This window comes from Kogia breviceps, chromosome 19 (genome assembly GCF_026419965.1).
Source record: "Kogia breviceps isolate mKogBre1 chromosome 19, mKogBre1 haplotype 1, whole genome shotgun sequence".
NCBI lineage: Eukaryota > Metazoa > Chordata > Mammalia > Artiodactyla > Physeteridae > Kogia > Kogia breviceps.
The window spans coordinates 50,715,705-50,731,349 of record NC_081328.1 but is presented as its reverse complement, the minus strand read 5'-3'; the positions used below and the strand labels follow the sequence as shown (position 1 = coordinate 50,731,349).

General features: G+C 56.1%; 2 protein-coding genes across 3 annotated transcripts; both read right to left on the bottom strand.

The window, feature by feature from the left end:
- Nucleotides 1-662: 662 nt before the first annotated feature.
- On the bottom strand, nucleotides 663-5,989 carry TRIM65 (tripartite motif containing 65). 2 transcript variants are annotated; one of them, XM_059048085.2, is made up of 6 exons: nucleotides 5,326-5,989; nucleotides 3,996-4,091; nucleotides 3,516-3,749; nucleotides 3,256-3,430; nucleotides 3,053-3,118; nucleotides 663-2,502 (listed from the first exon to the last, which is right to left on the bottom strand). In XM_059048085.2, the coding sequence occupies exons 1-6, from the start codon at nucleotides 5,917-5,919 to the stop codon at nucleotides 1,928-1,930; spliced, it is 1,740 nt and encodes a 579-aa protein (XP_058904068.1). In that variant the 5' UTR covers nucleotides 5,920-5,989; the 3' UTR covers nucleotides 663-1,927. The 2 variants fall into 2 exon arrangements, with proteins under 2 accessions (XP_058904068.1, XP_066878302.1); XM_067022201.1 differs by lacking the exon at nucleotides 3,053-3,118.
- Nucleotides 5,990-7,472: 1,483 nt separating this feature from the next.
- Nucleotides 7,473-12,596, bottom strand: MRPL38 (mitochondrial ribosomal protein L38). Its single transcript, XM_059048110.2, has 9 exons — nucleotides 12,323-12,596; nucleotides 12,032-12,211; nucleotides 10,560-10,694; nucleotides 10,272-10,480; nucleotides 9,655-9,727; nucleotides 9,453-9,498; nucleotides 8,391-8,549; nucleotides 8,054-8,190; nucleotides 7,473-7,832 (listed from the first exon to the last, which is right to left on the bottom strand). The coding sequence occupies exons 1-9, from the start codon at nucleotides 12,393-12,395 to the stop codon at nucleotides 7,696-7,698; spliced, it is 1,149 nt and encodes a 382-aa protein (XP_058904093.1). The 5' UTR covers nucleotides 12,396-12,596; the 3' UTR covers nucleotides 7,473-7,695.
- Nucleotides 12,597-15,645: the final 3,049 nt, after the last annotated feature.

Here is a 15,645-nt window from a genome sequence, read left to right as displayed (position 1 = left end):
CATCATGGCAAAAAAAAAAAAAAAAAAAGAAAAGAAAAGAAAGAAAAAAGAAAAATGGCAGTAGTGTTACATGTAAACAAAGGTTAATGATCACAGTATAGAACCTTCCCACAGGGCAACATGGAAAGGACTAACAACCCAATAAAAAAGTAAATCCACAGAATAAATGACCCAAGACACTTCCCACCACGGAAGGAGAAAGGGGGCTGGTCTTCTTTTCTCTGCTCCTTTCAGAACGTGGGTTCGGCTAGCTGGACACTTGTGTCGGGTGTCGGGGCTCTGGCATCAAGAGGGACAGTTAGAATTTGTACGCCAGGACAGCCAGTGATGATGGCTACCTGGCCAGCCCAGTCCTGCATCCTGCCCTGCCGGGCCTTTCAGCGCCTGCTGTTAACCCAGCTGTCACACTGTCGGGCTGCCCAGTGTCACAACCTCCCTCCTGTGTTTGGGGACCTCCCCACCTTAGGAATCTTACTGGAAGCTCCTTGCCCAGGCTGCACCAACCAGAGGCCTGGCCCTGCCCTTGAACAAGAGAGCCACACGGCTGAGGAGTGAGGCCACAAGATGGAGTTTGCAACCGTGGCAGCGGCCGAGGCCAGGTTACCATGTGGGGAGGGAGGTACACTTTATATAAAAATATTTGGTAATTTTTGGAGTATGTGTTATCCTTTAATTAAACTTTTATTGCCAGATACTTACACGTGAGTATATAAAACGTGTGTGCAGTGGGAAAAGTTATAAAGCAAACGCCCTTGGAACCACCACCCAGATCAAGAAGTGGAACACTTCAAGTACAAAACTACCGCTCCCCTATGGCCCGGCACCCTCACTTCCAGAAACACAAGCAAAAACGTGTACACGGATCTTCGCGGAAACATGTTCCGAAGAGCAAAAACCAAAATAAAAGGAGTTGGCAGTGTGCTGGCACCTACACGCATGACTGTGCTTAATGCCCACACCCCAGCTGGGGATGAGGTGGGAAGACGGCGGCTGAGGCTCTGCCACAGCAACTTGCCTGGTGGGATGCAGGGCGGGGGCACTAGCTGGCCTGATTCAAGGTTTCTTTATTTTGCTCCTTTGTATACAAAGAAAAAATCTTCAAGTGTTCATTGTTCCTCTGTTGAGCAATTCCTCTTTAGGAAATGTAGCCTACGTATGCAACAATAAATATGCCAAAGCTTCCTGTTCAAAAATAGTCATCACGGCCATATTTTTACAGCCCTCAAATAAAACGTTTTGAACGTCCAATAATGGGTAAACAAACTCTGATTAGAATTTGTCTTCGTCAGTAGAATGACTGTCTATACTGTAGTCATTCAGAGAAAACTGTTTAACAATGTGAAAAATGCTTGTTAAATAGAACATGCAGAAAACACAATTGTGTATAGAATACGATCACAAGGATGTACAAAGTAAAAGAGAAAAAGACCAAAATATCCCAAATGTTAAGGAAAATAACAAAAAGAAAAGAGATAAAGATGAGGAGGAAAAAGGTACATGTCAATTTTCCCGAGATTGCCTCTAGGAATTGTTTGTTCCTTGGTCTACACTGCGGCTGTCGCATGTATGATTCTGTCTGTCCCACTCTGCGGTGTGTCCCACACCACACTCGCTCTCCTGAAGGACCAGGAGCCCTGGGCGCTGCACTAGCCTCTGAGGCCCAGGCAGTGCCTAGAACTGGACTCCCATTTTACTTCCTTTAGCCCCTGTCCCTTTCAGAGAGGCTGGAAAGGTAAACTCCAGTTTGGAGGCTCCACCCACCTCTCTCTCCAAGTGGTCCAGCCTGGTCCTGACTCTGTCTTCTGGCCAACAACTGGTCCCGTTAGAGCTGTGGCCTCAGGCCCCCAGGCCAGGGGCTGGGGCAGTTCTTGGGCCCACAGGCCTGGTGGCACCTGGTCCTGACCCCGAGCTCCATCCCGTGCCTTCCTCAGCTGAGCCCTGAGGCCTCTTCCTGGAGCCCTGGAGGGAGCTTGGCCTCGGGCCGATGGCACAGGGTCAGGGTCCTACCCTCGAGGAGCCAGAAAACGGGGTGGAGGGGCCGGGTGAAGATGGCATGGAAGGTATACAAGGGTTGGGTCTCGGGCTCCAGGCTGTAGAAGGTGAGGCAGCCAGAGGTCAGGTCCAAATCCATGCCCAGGAGCCGCCCTGATACCCCTGGGAGGCGCCGGGCCGCCCCGTTGTGCCAGGCCTGGGCGCTGTCCTCCTGAATGCAGAGCCCCCAGGAGCTGGGACCGCGGCCGATGTTGTCCGTGTGGGGCCCCAGCTTGCGCCTCGTCAGTTCCGAGTAGGCGACGCCCAGCGTCACCGAGTGGTTGGACGCACGCACCTCCCAGTAATGCCGCCCGGCCTGGAAGCTCTGGGCACACTGCACCTGCCAGAGCTCGAAGCTGCCTGGCCCATCTGGGCCCTGGGGCTCGCGACAGTGCTTTACCCGCTGGTCCTGCCGAGACAGGTAGAAGTGACGGTTGGCGCTGACGGGGTCGAAGGTCAGGTTGCGATAATCTGTTGGGCAGAGATGGACGGAAGGTGAGCGGGCAAGGGTGCCTGTGTCTGGCCACCATCCTGTCCCGAGGGAAGAGACAGCCACTGAAGCTCCACGGGCAGATCACTAGACCTCTGCCGGGGCGACTGCAAGCTGAGTTAACGTGGACGTCATCTCAGCATCCAACCCTCCATGCCGCCCCTGAGGTGGAACCTTCCATCAGCCTCGTTTCACAGATGAGAAAACGGAGGTTCAGAAAGGTCACCTAACTTCGTAGTAAGTGGAAGAACTGTGATCGATCCCAGATTTGTGTGCCCAGAATCTCCTGAAACACTACACTGTCTGCACGTGTGAGAGGCGTGCATCCTGCAACGGGTGTGCAGGGGGGCGAGACTAGCCCCAGGGAGGGGAGTGAAATGGACTTCCTGTACAGAACAGTCACAGCCCGTGCCCTGCACACACACATGCGCACAGTGCACACATGCCACGCACAGACCCACGTGTACACACAAGGCACGCACACGCCCATGCTCACACAGGTGCACACACACATTCAATGGGCCTTCTTACTCTGCCAGAGTTTCCTCCTCAGTGGACAAACGAGGCTCGGGACTGGTGCCAGGGGTCCTGGGGCCTCTAGGGGGCAAAGCAGTGTTTTAGGGGAGTGATCTGGAGAGGAGCTCATGAGGGGCTGGGCCCTGACTCCATTACCACCCCAGTGGGAAGAACAGCTGGGCCCAGAGGGGTAGAGAGAGATCTGGGGTCAGCCTTACCCATGGAGCCAAAGTCCGCAGCCTCGGCTGGTGCTCCGGGGTGGCCCCCCTCTTCCAGGAGAAGGGCACACAGCTGGCTCAGCAACTCCTTCAGGCCACCCACCTGCTGATCTTCGTCCCAACGCGGGAGAGTCAGTGGCCCAAGAGGGCCTGGGGGCACCAGGAGCTGTGATTCCTGAGCACCGGGGACAGCTGCAGTAAGCCGGGGCACAAGGGACAGACAAACTGGTCCCCCACCCTGCCGCCCCACGGCCCGGTACCCGGAGGAAGGTCGGGTCATCCAATTGCTCCAGGAGGTTGAGAATCCTGAGGTCACAGCAAGACAAGACCTCCAGGTGGCCCTGCAGTCGTCGTTTCTCGTCCCGGGCCTGTTCCAGCGCCTGTGTCTTGGCCACCTCGATGTCCCTCAGAGCCAAGTCCCGCTGTATCTCCAGGGCCTGCAGCAGGCGGCTGAACTTTCCAGAGATCATGGAGGTCAGGGTGCAGGCTGAGCTCTGGGTGGGCACAGGAGAAGTCGAGGGCAGCCAGGGCCCTGGGCTGCCCGCTGGTCTGAAGGGTGGGAAAGTGGGGAGACACGGTCCCTGGAATCTCTCCCTCCGTTCAGCCCTTCCTTTCCTGCTGTCAGGAGGCATTTTCAACGCAGCTTACACCTACTGCCCAGTGTCCCAGGGACCAGCCGGTGGCTGCTTGAAGGACACAGCAGGAGGGCATGGGGGGCATGGAACAGACAGGCCTTATACCTGGATCTGGCTGCTTCGCTGCTGCAGCTCCTGTAGCTGGCTCTCAGCCTGGGTGGCCTGCTGCTGGGTGACCTCCAGTGTGGCTCTCAGCTGGGCCTGTGGTGCCCACCGGGGGACAAGTGACAAGAGGGGGCCAGGATCGACTGTGAAGTTCCCCCCTCAGCCAGTCAAAACACCTGCAGATGCTGGGCATCCCCTCCTCATGCCACCCCAGGTGAGGCCAGCACGCAGAGCATCAGCTTTGGTGTGAGCCCCAGGAGAATTGGGTCAGAGTCCCAGGGAGGCCTGGACAAGGCCCCTTCCCCACCGGGAGCAGGGTGGCACAGAGGCCTTGGGCTGAAGACGAGCAACCTGGGGCGGAGCAGCCCCCTTCTACCCCCCGTCAATAAACGGGAGCTTAGGTGGCCTTGCGGGGAAGGGGCAACGACCCAAAGCACCAAAGCTTTCTGACAGGTGGGCAGTGCACCGCAGGTGTAAGGTGGGTTCTCCAAATGCCTGGCCAGTCCGCAGGCCCAGCTTTGGACATGAGGGGGACGGGGGCACGCCTATTTGGTTGTGACCTGTCTGGTCTCCTCGAGGATCAAAATGCTATACTCTCGTAGTTCAGGACTGCGCATCTGCTAGGATTTGGTTCCCTGGACCAGGTCAAGAGCCTGTCTTGATTCTTCTTGTCCCAGCAACACTTTGATGGAAGGACTGATATTATCCCCGATTCGCAGATGAGGAAACGGGTCAGAGAAGTTGACAACTTGGCCAAAGTAATCAGGTCTTCCTAAGTGCAACGCTTGTGCCTCTGTTCAGGCCTCACTGCCTCCAGCACGGTAAAACATGCTGAAGGTAGGAGCGGGCAGGGCAGACTTTTCTGGTTCCACCTGACTCTCCCCCAGGGGCACACATCCAGCCCCTCACACCCCAGCGTCACTTCCCCTCTCCCTAGCCCAATTCTAGCTCCTGCAGTGCATCTGCCGCGGCTGTACCACCTGTTCCTCCCTCTCTCCCTGTTGCTGCCCTCCACTGCAAACTTCGATGCTTAGTGCAAGGTCTTAGGCCCCACGAGCAGTAACATCCTGTCCTTACTCTGTGCCTTCAGCACCCACAGGGATTATCCTCCAACATTCTGGCTCTGGGCTCCTTGACCTCCTTGTTCCATCTCAGCCACCCACCCCTATAACTGCAATCTGGACCCGTCACCCGCCCTAACATCTCTATTCCAAGCTTTCTGACCACCACCTCCTTTTAAACCCAGAATAAAAACAGGGCCAAGCGAAGCTGCTGAAGCTGCCAGCCCCGCCCGGGCACGGAGAGCAGGGCGGGGTCCCCCGAGGGTCACCTCGCGCTCCCGGCGCTCGGCGTCCAGCAGCGTCCGCTCGTGGAGGCGACACTCGCGCAAGGTGCACACGCTGCACACGCAGAGGCCCTCGGTGCGGCAGAAAAGCTCGAGCGGCCTCTCGTGCCGGGGGCAGCGCGCGCCGGGGCCGCGGTCGGGCGCCTGCCGGGCGCGCAGCTCCTCCAGCACGCCGCTCAGAGCTACGTTGCGGCGCAGCTCGGCGCTGTCGGGGAAGGGCTCCCGGCACTCGGGGCACTCCTTCTCGCGGCGGCTCCAGCAGTCCTGGATACAGGCCCTGCAGAAGTTGTGGCCGCAGAGCAGCGTCACCGGGTCCTGGTAGAGCTCCAAGCAGATGGCACAGGTCAGCCTGTCCTCCAGCCCCTGCGCAGCCATGGCGGCGGCGGGCAGCCCCAGGCGCACGGGCGGAAGGCCGGGGCCTCTTAAAGGGACCGCCGGCGCCGGGGTGTGGGTGCAGCGGGCGGAGCCAGGACCCGCCTGGGAAGACGAACTTGACAGCCCTTCTTCCGCCCCGACCAGCCGCCACTCCCAGCGCGCCCGCTCGACCCTGTGCCGACGGCTGCGGGCTTGGCTTCCCATTCCGGTGCTCGGCCCCTGTCAACTCCGAGGCACCCCTGCCTGCCTTTTACCACCCCAGGCTGGGAGTTGGGGTCCAGCTCTCTCTGGGACCTCCATCCTGCTTCCCTAGATCCTCAGTCCGTCAGCTCCCGTGCAGGGAATCTGGACACAAGAGGCTTGGGAAACCCGTCGGGCCTCCAGGCCTCCTCCTGGCTAAGGGCCACCACCGGAACCTCTTCTGAGCCCCTCATCTGAAAATCTCATGCAAATACTACTAACAACAACAACAAGGGTTGCTGTTATCTACCTCCCAGGGGTTTTGGCGATTAAATGGAACAGGACCGCACACGGGAGTGGCCTGGCAATGAGCATGGGGCACACAGCTAGTGCTCATTAAATGCTCTCCTGACCCGAGGGGCCCTGCTGCACTTTTTCCTTGAGCCGAGTTTCAGGCACTTGCCCGATTAGGGTGTCTCCCTTCTCTAGGTTATGCCTAATTTTGGTTCTTTTAAAGTAAACAGTGAGGTGGAAATTTCTGGTTACCAGGAGACAGAGACCAGAAAACAGTGGTTCCGGGCTTCCCTGGTGGCGCAGTGGTTGAGAGTCCGCCTGCCGATGCAGGGGACACGGGTTCGTGCCCCGGTCCGGGAAGATCCCACATGCCGCGGAGCGGCTGGGCCCGTGAGCCATGGCCGCTGAGCCTGCGCGTCCGGAGCCTGTGCTCCGCAACGGGAGAGGCCACAACAGTGAGAGGCCCGTGTACCGCAAAAAAAACACCAAAAAAAACCTGGTTCCTTCCTACCCCCTTTAATGGAAACCCAAAGCAAGCTTCAACTGCACTTGGAATCCCCTCTTGGTGTCAGCCGTCTGCTGGGGAGAGTTCCTTGTTTGCAGGTCCCAGCTGTCCTAGAACCTCACTTTTTGGAGAGGTGGTTCCCCTGCAGCTGAGCACAGAAGAATCCCAACCCACCTGCCCTGGGGCAGTGTGTGCTGGGCCAGTGTGAGCTGGAGGGTTAACTCTTTCCAAAGGAGCTAGCCTAATTTTGAGGCGGGGCATCCTCTCCCTCCGATGCAGCAAGCATATTATGCCTTCTGTGTGGTAATATGTGAAGTTCCTCTTGCTGGAAAAGGTGCATTGATCTCTTGACTGGCTACTAGGCAGTCTTTGCCTTTAGAGAGGAGAAATACCCTAACCATCCAGCAAGCACTCAGGAGCTTTCTGGGTGCTGAGCAGGGGGCGTGCCCAGAGATCTCTGAGGCCTGCCTTTGCCCCACCTGACAAGGCTTCTTAATCAAAGCATCGGGAGGCCAGGAGCCTGTGAATAGCTGGCAAGGGGCCAATGCCCAGGGCTGGCAAATTTCTTTCAAGAGGACTGTGGGAGCAGCCAGGGCCCACTGCCTGCTTTTCTTCTGCACCCGTCTTCAGCCAGTGCATCGCAGGGCCTCTGACACCCTCAGGAAGCAGAGGTGAGGGGTCACCTCCTGGGGTGGGAGGCAGCCTTCTTCCCACCCATAAAGCAAGAGTCCCACCAGGGGGCACTCTGGCTGCTCCCAGAACACAGACCCAGACCAGCTACAGCAAAAATCAATATATTCATACCCCCAACTCCCCAGCCTTCTTCACTCCCAAGCCCTGGGCCTGCTGGGAGGGCAGCAGAGGGGCTGCCTCAGGCAGGCCGGAGAACACCAATGCTTGGGCCCCTTGGCACTGTGTCTCTATTGCTCCCGCCTGCAGAGCCTGACAGGGTGGCCTGCGAGGCCCTGTCCACTCTCTGAGGGGGGTGGCACTCCAGCCACTCAGTAGATGCCATAGGTGGGTTCGTGACTGTCTCTGTACCGGTCCAGGTATCGCAGGGGCTGCCGGTGGGGGAAGCGCTTCTGCTTAGGGTGATAAGGGGGGGGCCGCACAAACTCAAACACAGGCTCTCGCATGTCTGCAACAAGAGTGAAGGGGCGTGTGTGTGGACTGCTGCTGGCCTGAGCCCCTCTCTCGTCTGCCAGGTGGGACAGCCCAGGCTGGCACCAGCAGCCAGCCCACCCCAGGAGTGGCGCGCCTGCTGCTGGCCCTGTCCTGACAGGCGCGCCTCCCGGCAAGTCACGAGAGCTCTGTGAGCTCAGGCCAGCCGCCCCCTCCCCCAGCCCCCTCCGCCCTTACCCAGGAGCTGGTGGAAGACGTGGGTGACTGAGTCGTCCCAGCGGCACTGGAAGAAGGCCAGGCCAGCTGGAGTCATGGTATCTTGGTGTTTCTTGTAGAAATCAAAAGTGTGGAAGGTCCGCTGGGCAAGCTGGTAGCTGCAGAAAGAGAGGAGCATTAGAGAGTGGGGAGGGAGGCACCAGAGCCCCACAGGCAATGCTGAGAAGCCCCTTAGGGTCTGCCTAGCACAGCTCAAGTTACCAGAGAGGAGAACTGAGAAAGACTGACCACTGCTGGGAAGCTGGCCTGAGGCTGGGGGTAGCTGTGGTGGTGGTGGTGGGGGGGGGGCACAGATTACCAGGGTGAGGGCCGGGTGTCCCCAGAGAAGTCGATTGACTTGTCCTGCTTGAAGAGCAGAAAGGCAAAGCGGTGGAAGCCGGAGCCTCGGGCAGGGAAGGGGGGCAGGTAGGGACACGTCTCCTGTCCTTCAGCCACCCTGTTGCCCGGGATGTTGGTTCTGGTGGGAGAAAAAGCATCTGTTAATTGCCACTCGCGGGAGGTGGCAGCAGGAACATCCCCACCCGTGTGCTCCCTAGAGACTGATGTACCTTCCCGGGAAGAAAGACCCTAAAACGCTCTCTATTGTACAATCAAGTAGGAAGTAGAGCTCTGCAAACCCTCGGATGGACTGCAAACTTGTGGAGGCAACAGTAGGGGCTCAGAGGCCGACAAGGGCCCCAGGAACTGTCAAGATGAGAGCTAGGTCAAGCAGCCCGTTTACTGGCCCTGGGGAGCTGTGGGGACGCCACAGCCGTGTACGCAGGAGAGCCACGTGACCTTGGGCTCTTTCTCTCCCCGTTTCCCATAGCCTCTAGGTTTGTCAGGGAGTGTTTGCCCAGCCTGGCACTGGGATGGCCGCTATACCTGCCCCAGGTACAACTCCCCAGAGGGTCCCGTTGCATAGGCTGGTAACTGTAGTTGAATAGAAATGGCTGACCTCCTCCCCTTGCCCTGGTGCTCAGAACCAAAGGCCACGGAGAAAACAAGAGGCAGCCCACAGGTACCAGAGGCCTCTCATGGACTCCTTTCCCATTTGATCGTCACAGAGCCCCTCAGGGTAGCTAAGGCATGTGGTGGCATCATCCTAGTTTTACAGGTGAGGCAATGAATTCAGGGAGACCAGGAGACCTGTGGGAGGGGCCAAGGCCCACTGCCTGCTTTCCTTCTGCACCCGTCTTCAGCCACTGGATCACAGGGCCGCTGACACCCTCAGGAGGCAGAGGTGACGAACCACCTCCAGGGATGGGAGGTAGTGGTTAACCCATGGTGGAGCCAAGACTGAAATTCAGGTGCAGCTCTTCCCAGGATGCCAGGACCTCCTGGAATGCTTCTGACCCACTCCCCTACCCCAGGTACTCACACCAGCCAGTGCAAATACTCGGCATCCGGTTCCAGCAGGTGTCCATCTGCACACAAACACACCCCACTGACTGCGGGAACTGCCGCCCCTTCCCACCTCCTCCCTCGGAAGGAGCTGGGGCTGGAGCTTTCCGTCTGGCCCCAGGGCCCTGGCTCACGAGTAGTGAAGGAGGTGGGAGTCCCAGTGCACCCCAGACACCTACCCAAGTTGGTGAGCAGCAGTGTCCACGTGGAACCCTCATCTGCCTCATAGGTCACCTCCGGGGCCTGGGCAGCCTGGTGGGGAAAGAACGATGGAGCTGTCACCCCCGTCAGGGATGGACAAGCTGTTCTAAACAGACCTTTGTTCTGGAGGTCAGGAGCCTGAGGAACCTTGGAGAAAGGAGAGCCCATTCTGAACCAAATGCCCATGGCAGCCCCTTGAGAGGCAGGTGGGCAAAGAGACTTATAGAAAGAACCCTACAGAGTTGACTATCCAGAGATCTGAACCACAAGAAGGCCAATGACCAGCGGCTAGGAGGGCACTCTGAAAAAAGAGAATCAGTCACAGCAGTATGCCAAGATGGAGCTTCTTGTCCTTTCATTTTACATTCTCTTCTTTGCAATTACTGTATCGTGGTGTTGTTTATCAGGAAATCAAAAAGAGGAGACAGAGAACAAGAAAACCCCAGATCAGCCTACACAGATGCCATGCTTGTGTCCTTAACCACCATAAGAAACCGCCTCTATAAATGCTTTCAAAAAGGAGTTGTTGTCTGTGGCCCCATGGTGGGATGTGTGTGTGTACACGGGGCGGGGAGGGGAACGGGCCAGCAGTTACCTCAGTTGGAGTGACCTCATTGCCGTAGTACACAGGCACCAAGTCGTCCTCGCCTACAGCGTAGGCCACATGCAGGGGGACTCGGGGCACGAAGGTGGCCCCGTGGAACAGGTCTCGGTAGAGGCCGCAGTATTCGGCCAGACGCTGCTTGTGGTAGGGGCCACAGGTCCTCTCCCACTCAGCCCTCACTGCCTCCAGTGGGATGCGTGCTGGGAAGGAAGGATGCCAGCTGCGATGCAGGGTCAGGGCAGGGACACACCCAGGACCCTCTCCCCTGGGAAGGCTTACCTGTGCGGAGGCGAGCGGCCCGCTCCTCCTCCACATTGGCCCGCAGTGCCCGGAGGACCCGTTTCCGCTCCAGCAGCTGTTGGGTCCGGCAGACCTTAGGCGGAGGCAACCCAATGTCAATCTTGTCTTTGGGATCTGGGGAGGGAAGGTGTGTTGGAGAGAGTGGGATCAGGTCTTGGTTAAGGTGCCTGTCCATACCTTTCCTTTCACGGGGCAAGCTCTGCTGCTAAAGCTTACCCTTTAGTTCACAAAACTAAAATATATACTGCGTAGTCAGCTGCACAGACACGAACAGGGTCCAGCTGCTAAGCAAATTGGATACAACTTGAGACTGATCCCTAAACCAGGTTACGTCACCTGTCTCGGTCATGGGAAATCGAGGCGGACGGTCATCCCAATTATAACTGGGATCACCTTCAAGCCTGTTCACAGCTGGCCATGGACTCGCACCCGTGTACCTGGCAGAATTCAGAGCTGAAGCTAGAAGGAAAGAAGCACTTCTCACACTTTAATGCACAAAACCACACAAGTCACCTGGGAAACTTGTTCAAATTCAGATTCTGAATCAGCAGGTTAGCGTGGGGCCTGAGACTCTGCATTCCGGACAAGCTCCTGGGTAATGCCCGTGCTGCTGCTCCCAGAACACACTCTGAGGAGCAAGACCCTGGAGAACTTTCAATCCAACACCCTTTCCCATTTATGTCAGACTATGACAATAAGAAACAGACACTGAGCCCACATCAGGAGTGACACCAGTCTAAGAATTCCGATTAACTGTATCCTTTAATCCTCACAACGATCTTGTAACACGGATACAATCTTTTTATTTCAGAGTTGAGGAAACTGAACCTCAGGGAAGTCACTCCCAAGAGATTGACTTGGGTTTAAATAAGGTTCCACATGTGTGCCCTTAACCATCATTAAAACGCCTTCATAAATGCTTTCCAAAGACCAAACTCCTTAAGCGTAGTTAGTCTCTCAGGAGCAGGGTCCCTGAGTCACCTTGCCCAGGGCTTTCAATTTAATTCAGCGAAGTATTGCACACCTATGTGCCAAGCACTGTGCGGGTGCAAGGATCCAATGGTGGTGAAGACAGGCAGGATCCCCATCCTTAAGGAGCTCATAAACTGGGAAGGGGGCAGCGAAGAGTCAGGAAACGGTGTGGCCAAGGCTACATGAACAGTATTATAGGAGCAGAGAGGGGCGTTCTGACCTGGAACTGGGCCGTGGGGAGCTGGTCAGGAAAGGGCTTCAGGTGTAGAAATACCTAAGGTGGAACTCTAATAATGAGAGAAGAGAATGTTCCAAGTAGGGGGACCGAAAGGTGTGAAAAATCCTGGTGTGACTAAACGGCCACCGGTGCGCACGGGAACGCCGGCAGGCCCCCTCCCCCAAGCTCGGGGAGGACGCCGGCGGGGCCCCCCCGAGTCCCAAGGCGGCGGGGTCACCGCCCAGCTCCGGTCGCCCCGCACCTGACTCCTCCCCGAAATGCTCCCGGTAGGTCCGCCACCAGTGCGGGTCCCGCGCCTCCTGCTCCGCCCGGCGCCGGTAGCGGTCGAAGCTGCGGTACTTCTTCAGCCGCTCCAGGTTGCTCACGTCGATGACCTCGTTGGGCATCGGCCCCAGAGGTGCGGTCCGGCGGCTCAGGGCGGCTGCGGGCAGAGAGCGGGACATCAGGCCGGCCCCGGCCCCACGGAGGTCGGGGTCGGGAGCTGGCTCGATCCCCAGGGTTCGGCTATACGGAGACCTCCAAGAGCCCTCACCTGAGGTGCCGAAACCCCGCCACCTCCGATTCCCGTACAGCGCGACTCGCCACCAGGTCGCCGCCATCCTCATTCAGGTCGCCGCCGCCGTTGCCGCCGCCGGAACCTCCTAAGACCCGGAAGAGGCGGCCGCAGCAGCGCCTCAGCGCACGGCGGAAGCCCCGCCCTCAGGCCCCGCCCCAGCGTCGTAGGAGCCACGCCCCATCCTAGGCCCAGGAGTCTTACTTCCTGGGATCCCCGAGCTCCTCCTTCCGGGAGGTGGCTGCGGGCCTCCAGCGCCGCGGCTCCGGAAGTGACCGGTGGACTGCGAGGCGGAGCTGCGAGCGGTCCGGATCCCTTCCCGCGTCCAGCCACCAGGGGGCGGCACAGACTGGGGACTGTCGGCCGGGCCCGCAGCCGCCTCGGCTCAACGAGGTAGTCGCTTTGCGGGGCTCTGGGTGCTGCTCTCTCTCAAGGGTCACCCAGTCCCTGAAGGCGGCATCCTGAGCACCCCCGGCAGCACGGGCAGGGGAAGCGGTTTAGGGCAGGGATTCTGGAGTCCTCCTGACCTTGCTGTCGCCCTAGCAGTTTCCTCATTTGGAAAAAAACACGTAGTAATAGTGCTTACCTCATAGGATTGTTACAAGGATTAAATGTGAATTAACATATATAAAGCACTTAACTGTGGGATATGTGTTAGCTTTTGATCACCTCCAAGTTTTTGCCTTTGCCTAAACCTTTTCAGGGTTGTGTTGTTCTTGGGATTCAGTTCTAACAAGATGAAACTTGGTACCCCTGGTGATCTGAACCCGCTTCTGCTCTGGTCCCTCTGTCCTGGAATTCAAGCTTCCGTGACACCAACCGTTTGTAACCCAGCAAAGGGCTCTTGTGCCTGTGATGCAGAAAGCCAGACTCTTGACACTGGATTTGCAGCAGAGTAGATTTATTGCAGGGCACCAAGCAAGGGAGTGGGAGACAAACCTCAGATCCACCCCAACTTGGTCTTTGAGTTTTGTTTTGTGGGTTCTTTTTAGGGGAGGAAAAAGGAAGCTGGGGTTAATCATCGTTTTTTGACATTAAAAATTTTTAAAAAAAAAATATGGACCACTTTTAAAGTCTTTATTGAATTTGTTACAATATTGCTTCTGTTTTATGTTTTGGTTTTTGACTGCAAGGCATTTGGGATCTTAGCTCCCTGACCAGGGATGGAACCTGCACCCCCTGCATTGGAAGGTGAAGTCTTAACCACTGGACCACCAGGGAAGTCCCTACATTTCTTAATCAAAGTTTTGGGAATCAGGATGTTTCTGGTTTATGACTCTCTGGCCAGGTGGTCCATGGCTTGGGGGGTCTGTTAGCTCATCTTGCCCTGGAGAAACAGCCTGAGTTTGCACATTAATGGCGATATCTATAATAATAGCAATTTTAGTACATTAACGATGTTATCAACAGCAGCAGTTTTAATCATCTGACTCTGGTTGATTACTGTTCAGTTAGCACAGCATTGAGATCAGGGGGGATAAGAAAGAGAATAAAGTTTTGGATAGAGAGATTAATCATAAACTCGGTAAGGGAACATGGTTTTACGGGGACTCAGTTTCATATTTTTCACTTACTCAGCACTTTTCTCCCCCTGGCACCGGACCTTTGCACATACTGTTACTTCTGCCTTGCACTACTTACCTTTCCCCCTGTTGCTTGGCTACCTCCTAGACCCCGTGAAGTGGTCCCTCCAGGAAGCCTTCCCTGATGTCTCAACCAGGGCTGCTGACCCATTCAGTTGCTCTGGTACTAGCAGAAGCTTGACTCTCACATTCACACTGAAATGGCATGAGGGGTCTCTTAATCCAGCAGGAAGTGGCCACACCTTGAATTTGGTTTTCATAAACAGCAGCCAAACAGCTAAACTCACTCTCACTCCAATTCACCCATCAATGCACAGCTACTATATGTTAAGGCCCATAAGACCCAGTCTTGCCCTTAAGGAGTCATTGTTTATTTTTATTATTTTCTTATATTTTCATTTTTATTCAGATGTTACTTATTTTATTTTTTTGGCCGCGCTGCGTGGCATGTGGGATCTTAGTTCCCCGACCAGGGATCTATTTCGCATCCCCTGTGGTGGAAGCGTGGAGTCTTAACCACTGGACCGCCAGGGAAGTTCCTGGAGACACTGCTTATTAGTGAAATTCTGCTGATCGACGAGCAGAGCTGAAGGTTGTGAGGAGACCAGGACTGTGCCTCAGGCTGGGAGGAGCACAGGGGTTCCTATATTCTTAATGTCCTGCATGTGTTTAAATCTGGCCTCCTTCGCTATTTTATCTTCTCCTTTTGTTTCTGAATCCTCTTCTACATGGCTCTAAACCCACCCCCACCCCAGCCTGCCCCTCTAGAAATGAAGACTCATGGGACCTCCAGGGGCAGAGGCACAGGGCTTGCTGGTCAATCAGATGGCTGTTATTTCTCCATTATTCCTTACTTTTGAAAAACATTCCTGTTCTCTCGCTGTCCTACAACCCTCTAAGAATGGGGCTTGCTGGGATTTTAACTGTTTGAAAGGCCTAGCAGGGATTCCCACTTGTATCAACTTGAGGCAAATAATAAACATGAATAACTCCTGAAACTGGAAGTATTAGCCCAGCCAGTGTCTTTGATCATCATTACTTTCCACCAATATTTCTCTTTCCACAGGGAACATCTGGGTTATGACCTTGAGGAGTTGTTTATAATTTTGAAGGGAAAAAGAAAGATCAGCAGATACATAACACTCAGTCCTGTGTGCAGCCGTCTCCCACCTGTGGCGTGGGAGAACGTTAATGAAGAGGGGGGGGTGTGTGCCACCTGCCACACCTTAACGCCAGTGACAGGGATCCAGAGCAGTTACAGGCACTGGGTAACGTGCCACCGTAACTAATCGCCCGTGGAACGTATCTACTTGGCTGTTCCACGGGCACCCAGTTGCCCAAGACAGCAACGTGGGGCTCCTCCTCGACACGTCTTCCTTCCTGACCCTGCCTGCATGTCAGGCCCCAGGTCCCTCAGTGCCACGCCCGGTGCTGTGCTGTCCCGTCTCCCCTATACCACGGCAGACAGCCTTCTGCCCGCTTCCCTGTCCCCACTCTGGCCCCCTCCGGTCGGTCTGTTCTCCACCCAAAGCCACAGTACTTTTTCTAAAACACAAGGATGGCTCCACCCTGTAGAAAACACTTCAGTGAATACCCATTGCCCTGAAGATAAAAATTCAAACTTTAACAAGGTATACAGACCTCATCGACCTGCACCCTAATTCTAAACTCATTCCCGTTGGGTCTCCCTGCACCCTCCCCCAACACATGCCTGTGATC

Bases quoted from the DNA above. Each gene is read 5' to 3' on its own strand.
- MRPL38 (XM_059048110.2), bottom strand. From the start codon at position 12,395: ATGAGGATGGCGGCGACCTGGTGGCGAGTCGCGCTGTACGGGAATCGG. The intron at 8,550-9,452 runs GTGAGTACCTGG...TTCTCCCACCAG, and splicing joins GAGTATTTGCACTGGCTGGT to AACCAACATCCCGGGCAACA. The intron at 7,833-8,053 runs GTAAGGGCGGAG...CTCTTGTTGCAG, and splicing joins CGTCTTCCACCAGCTCCTGG to ACATGCGAGAGCCTGTGTTT.
- TRIM65 (XM_059048085.2), bottom strand. From the start codon at position 5,919: ATGGGAAGCCAAGCCCGCAGCCGTCGGCACAGGGTCGAGCGGGCGCGC. The intron at 3,431-3,515 runs GTACCGGGCCGT...CCCGGTGCTCAG, and splicing joins ATGACCCGACCTTCCTCCGG to GAATCACAGCTCCTGGTGCC. The intron at 2,503-3,052 runs GTAAGAAGGCCC...TCTGCCCAACAG, and splicing joins GAGGAGGAAACTCTGGCAGA to ATTATCGCAACCTGACCTTC.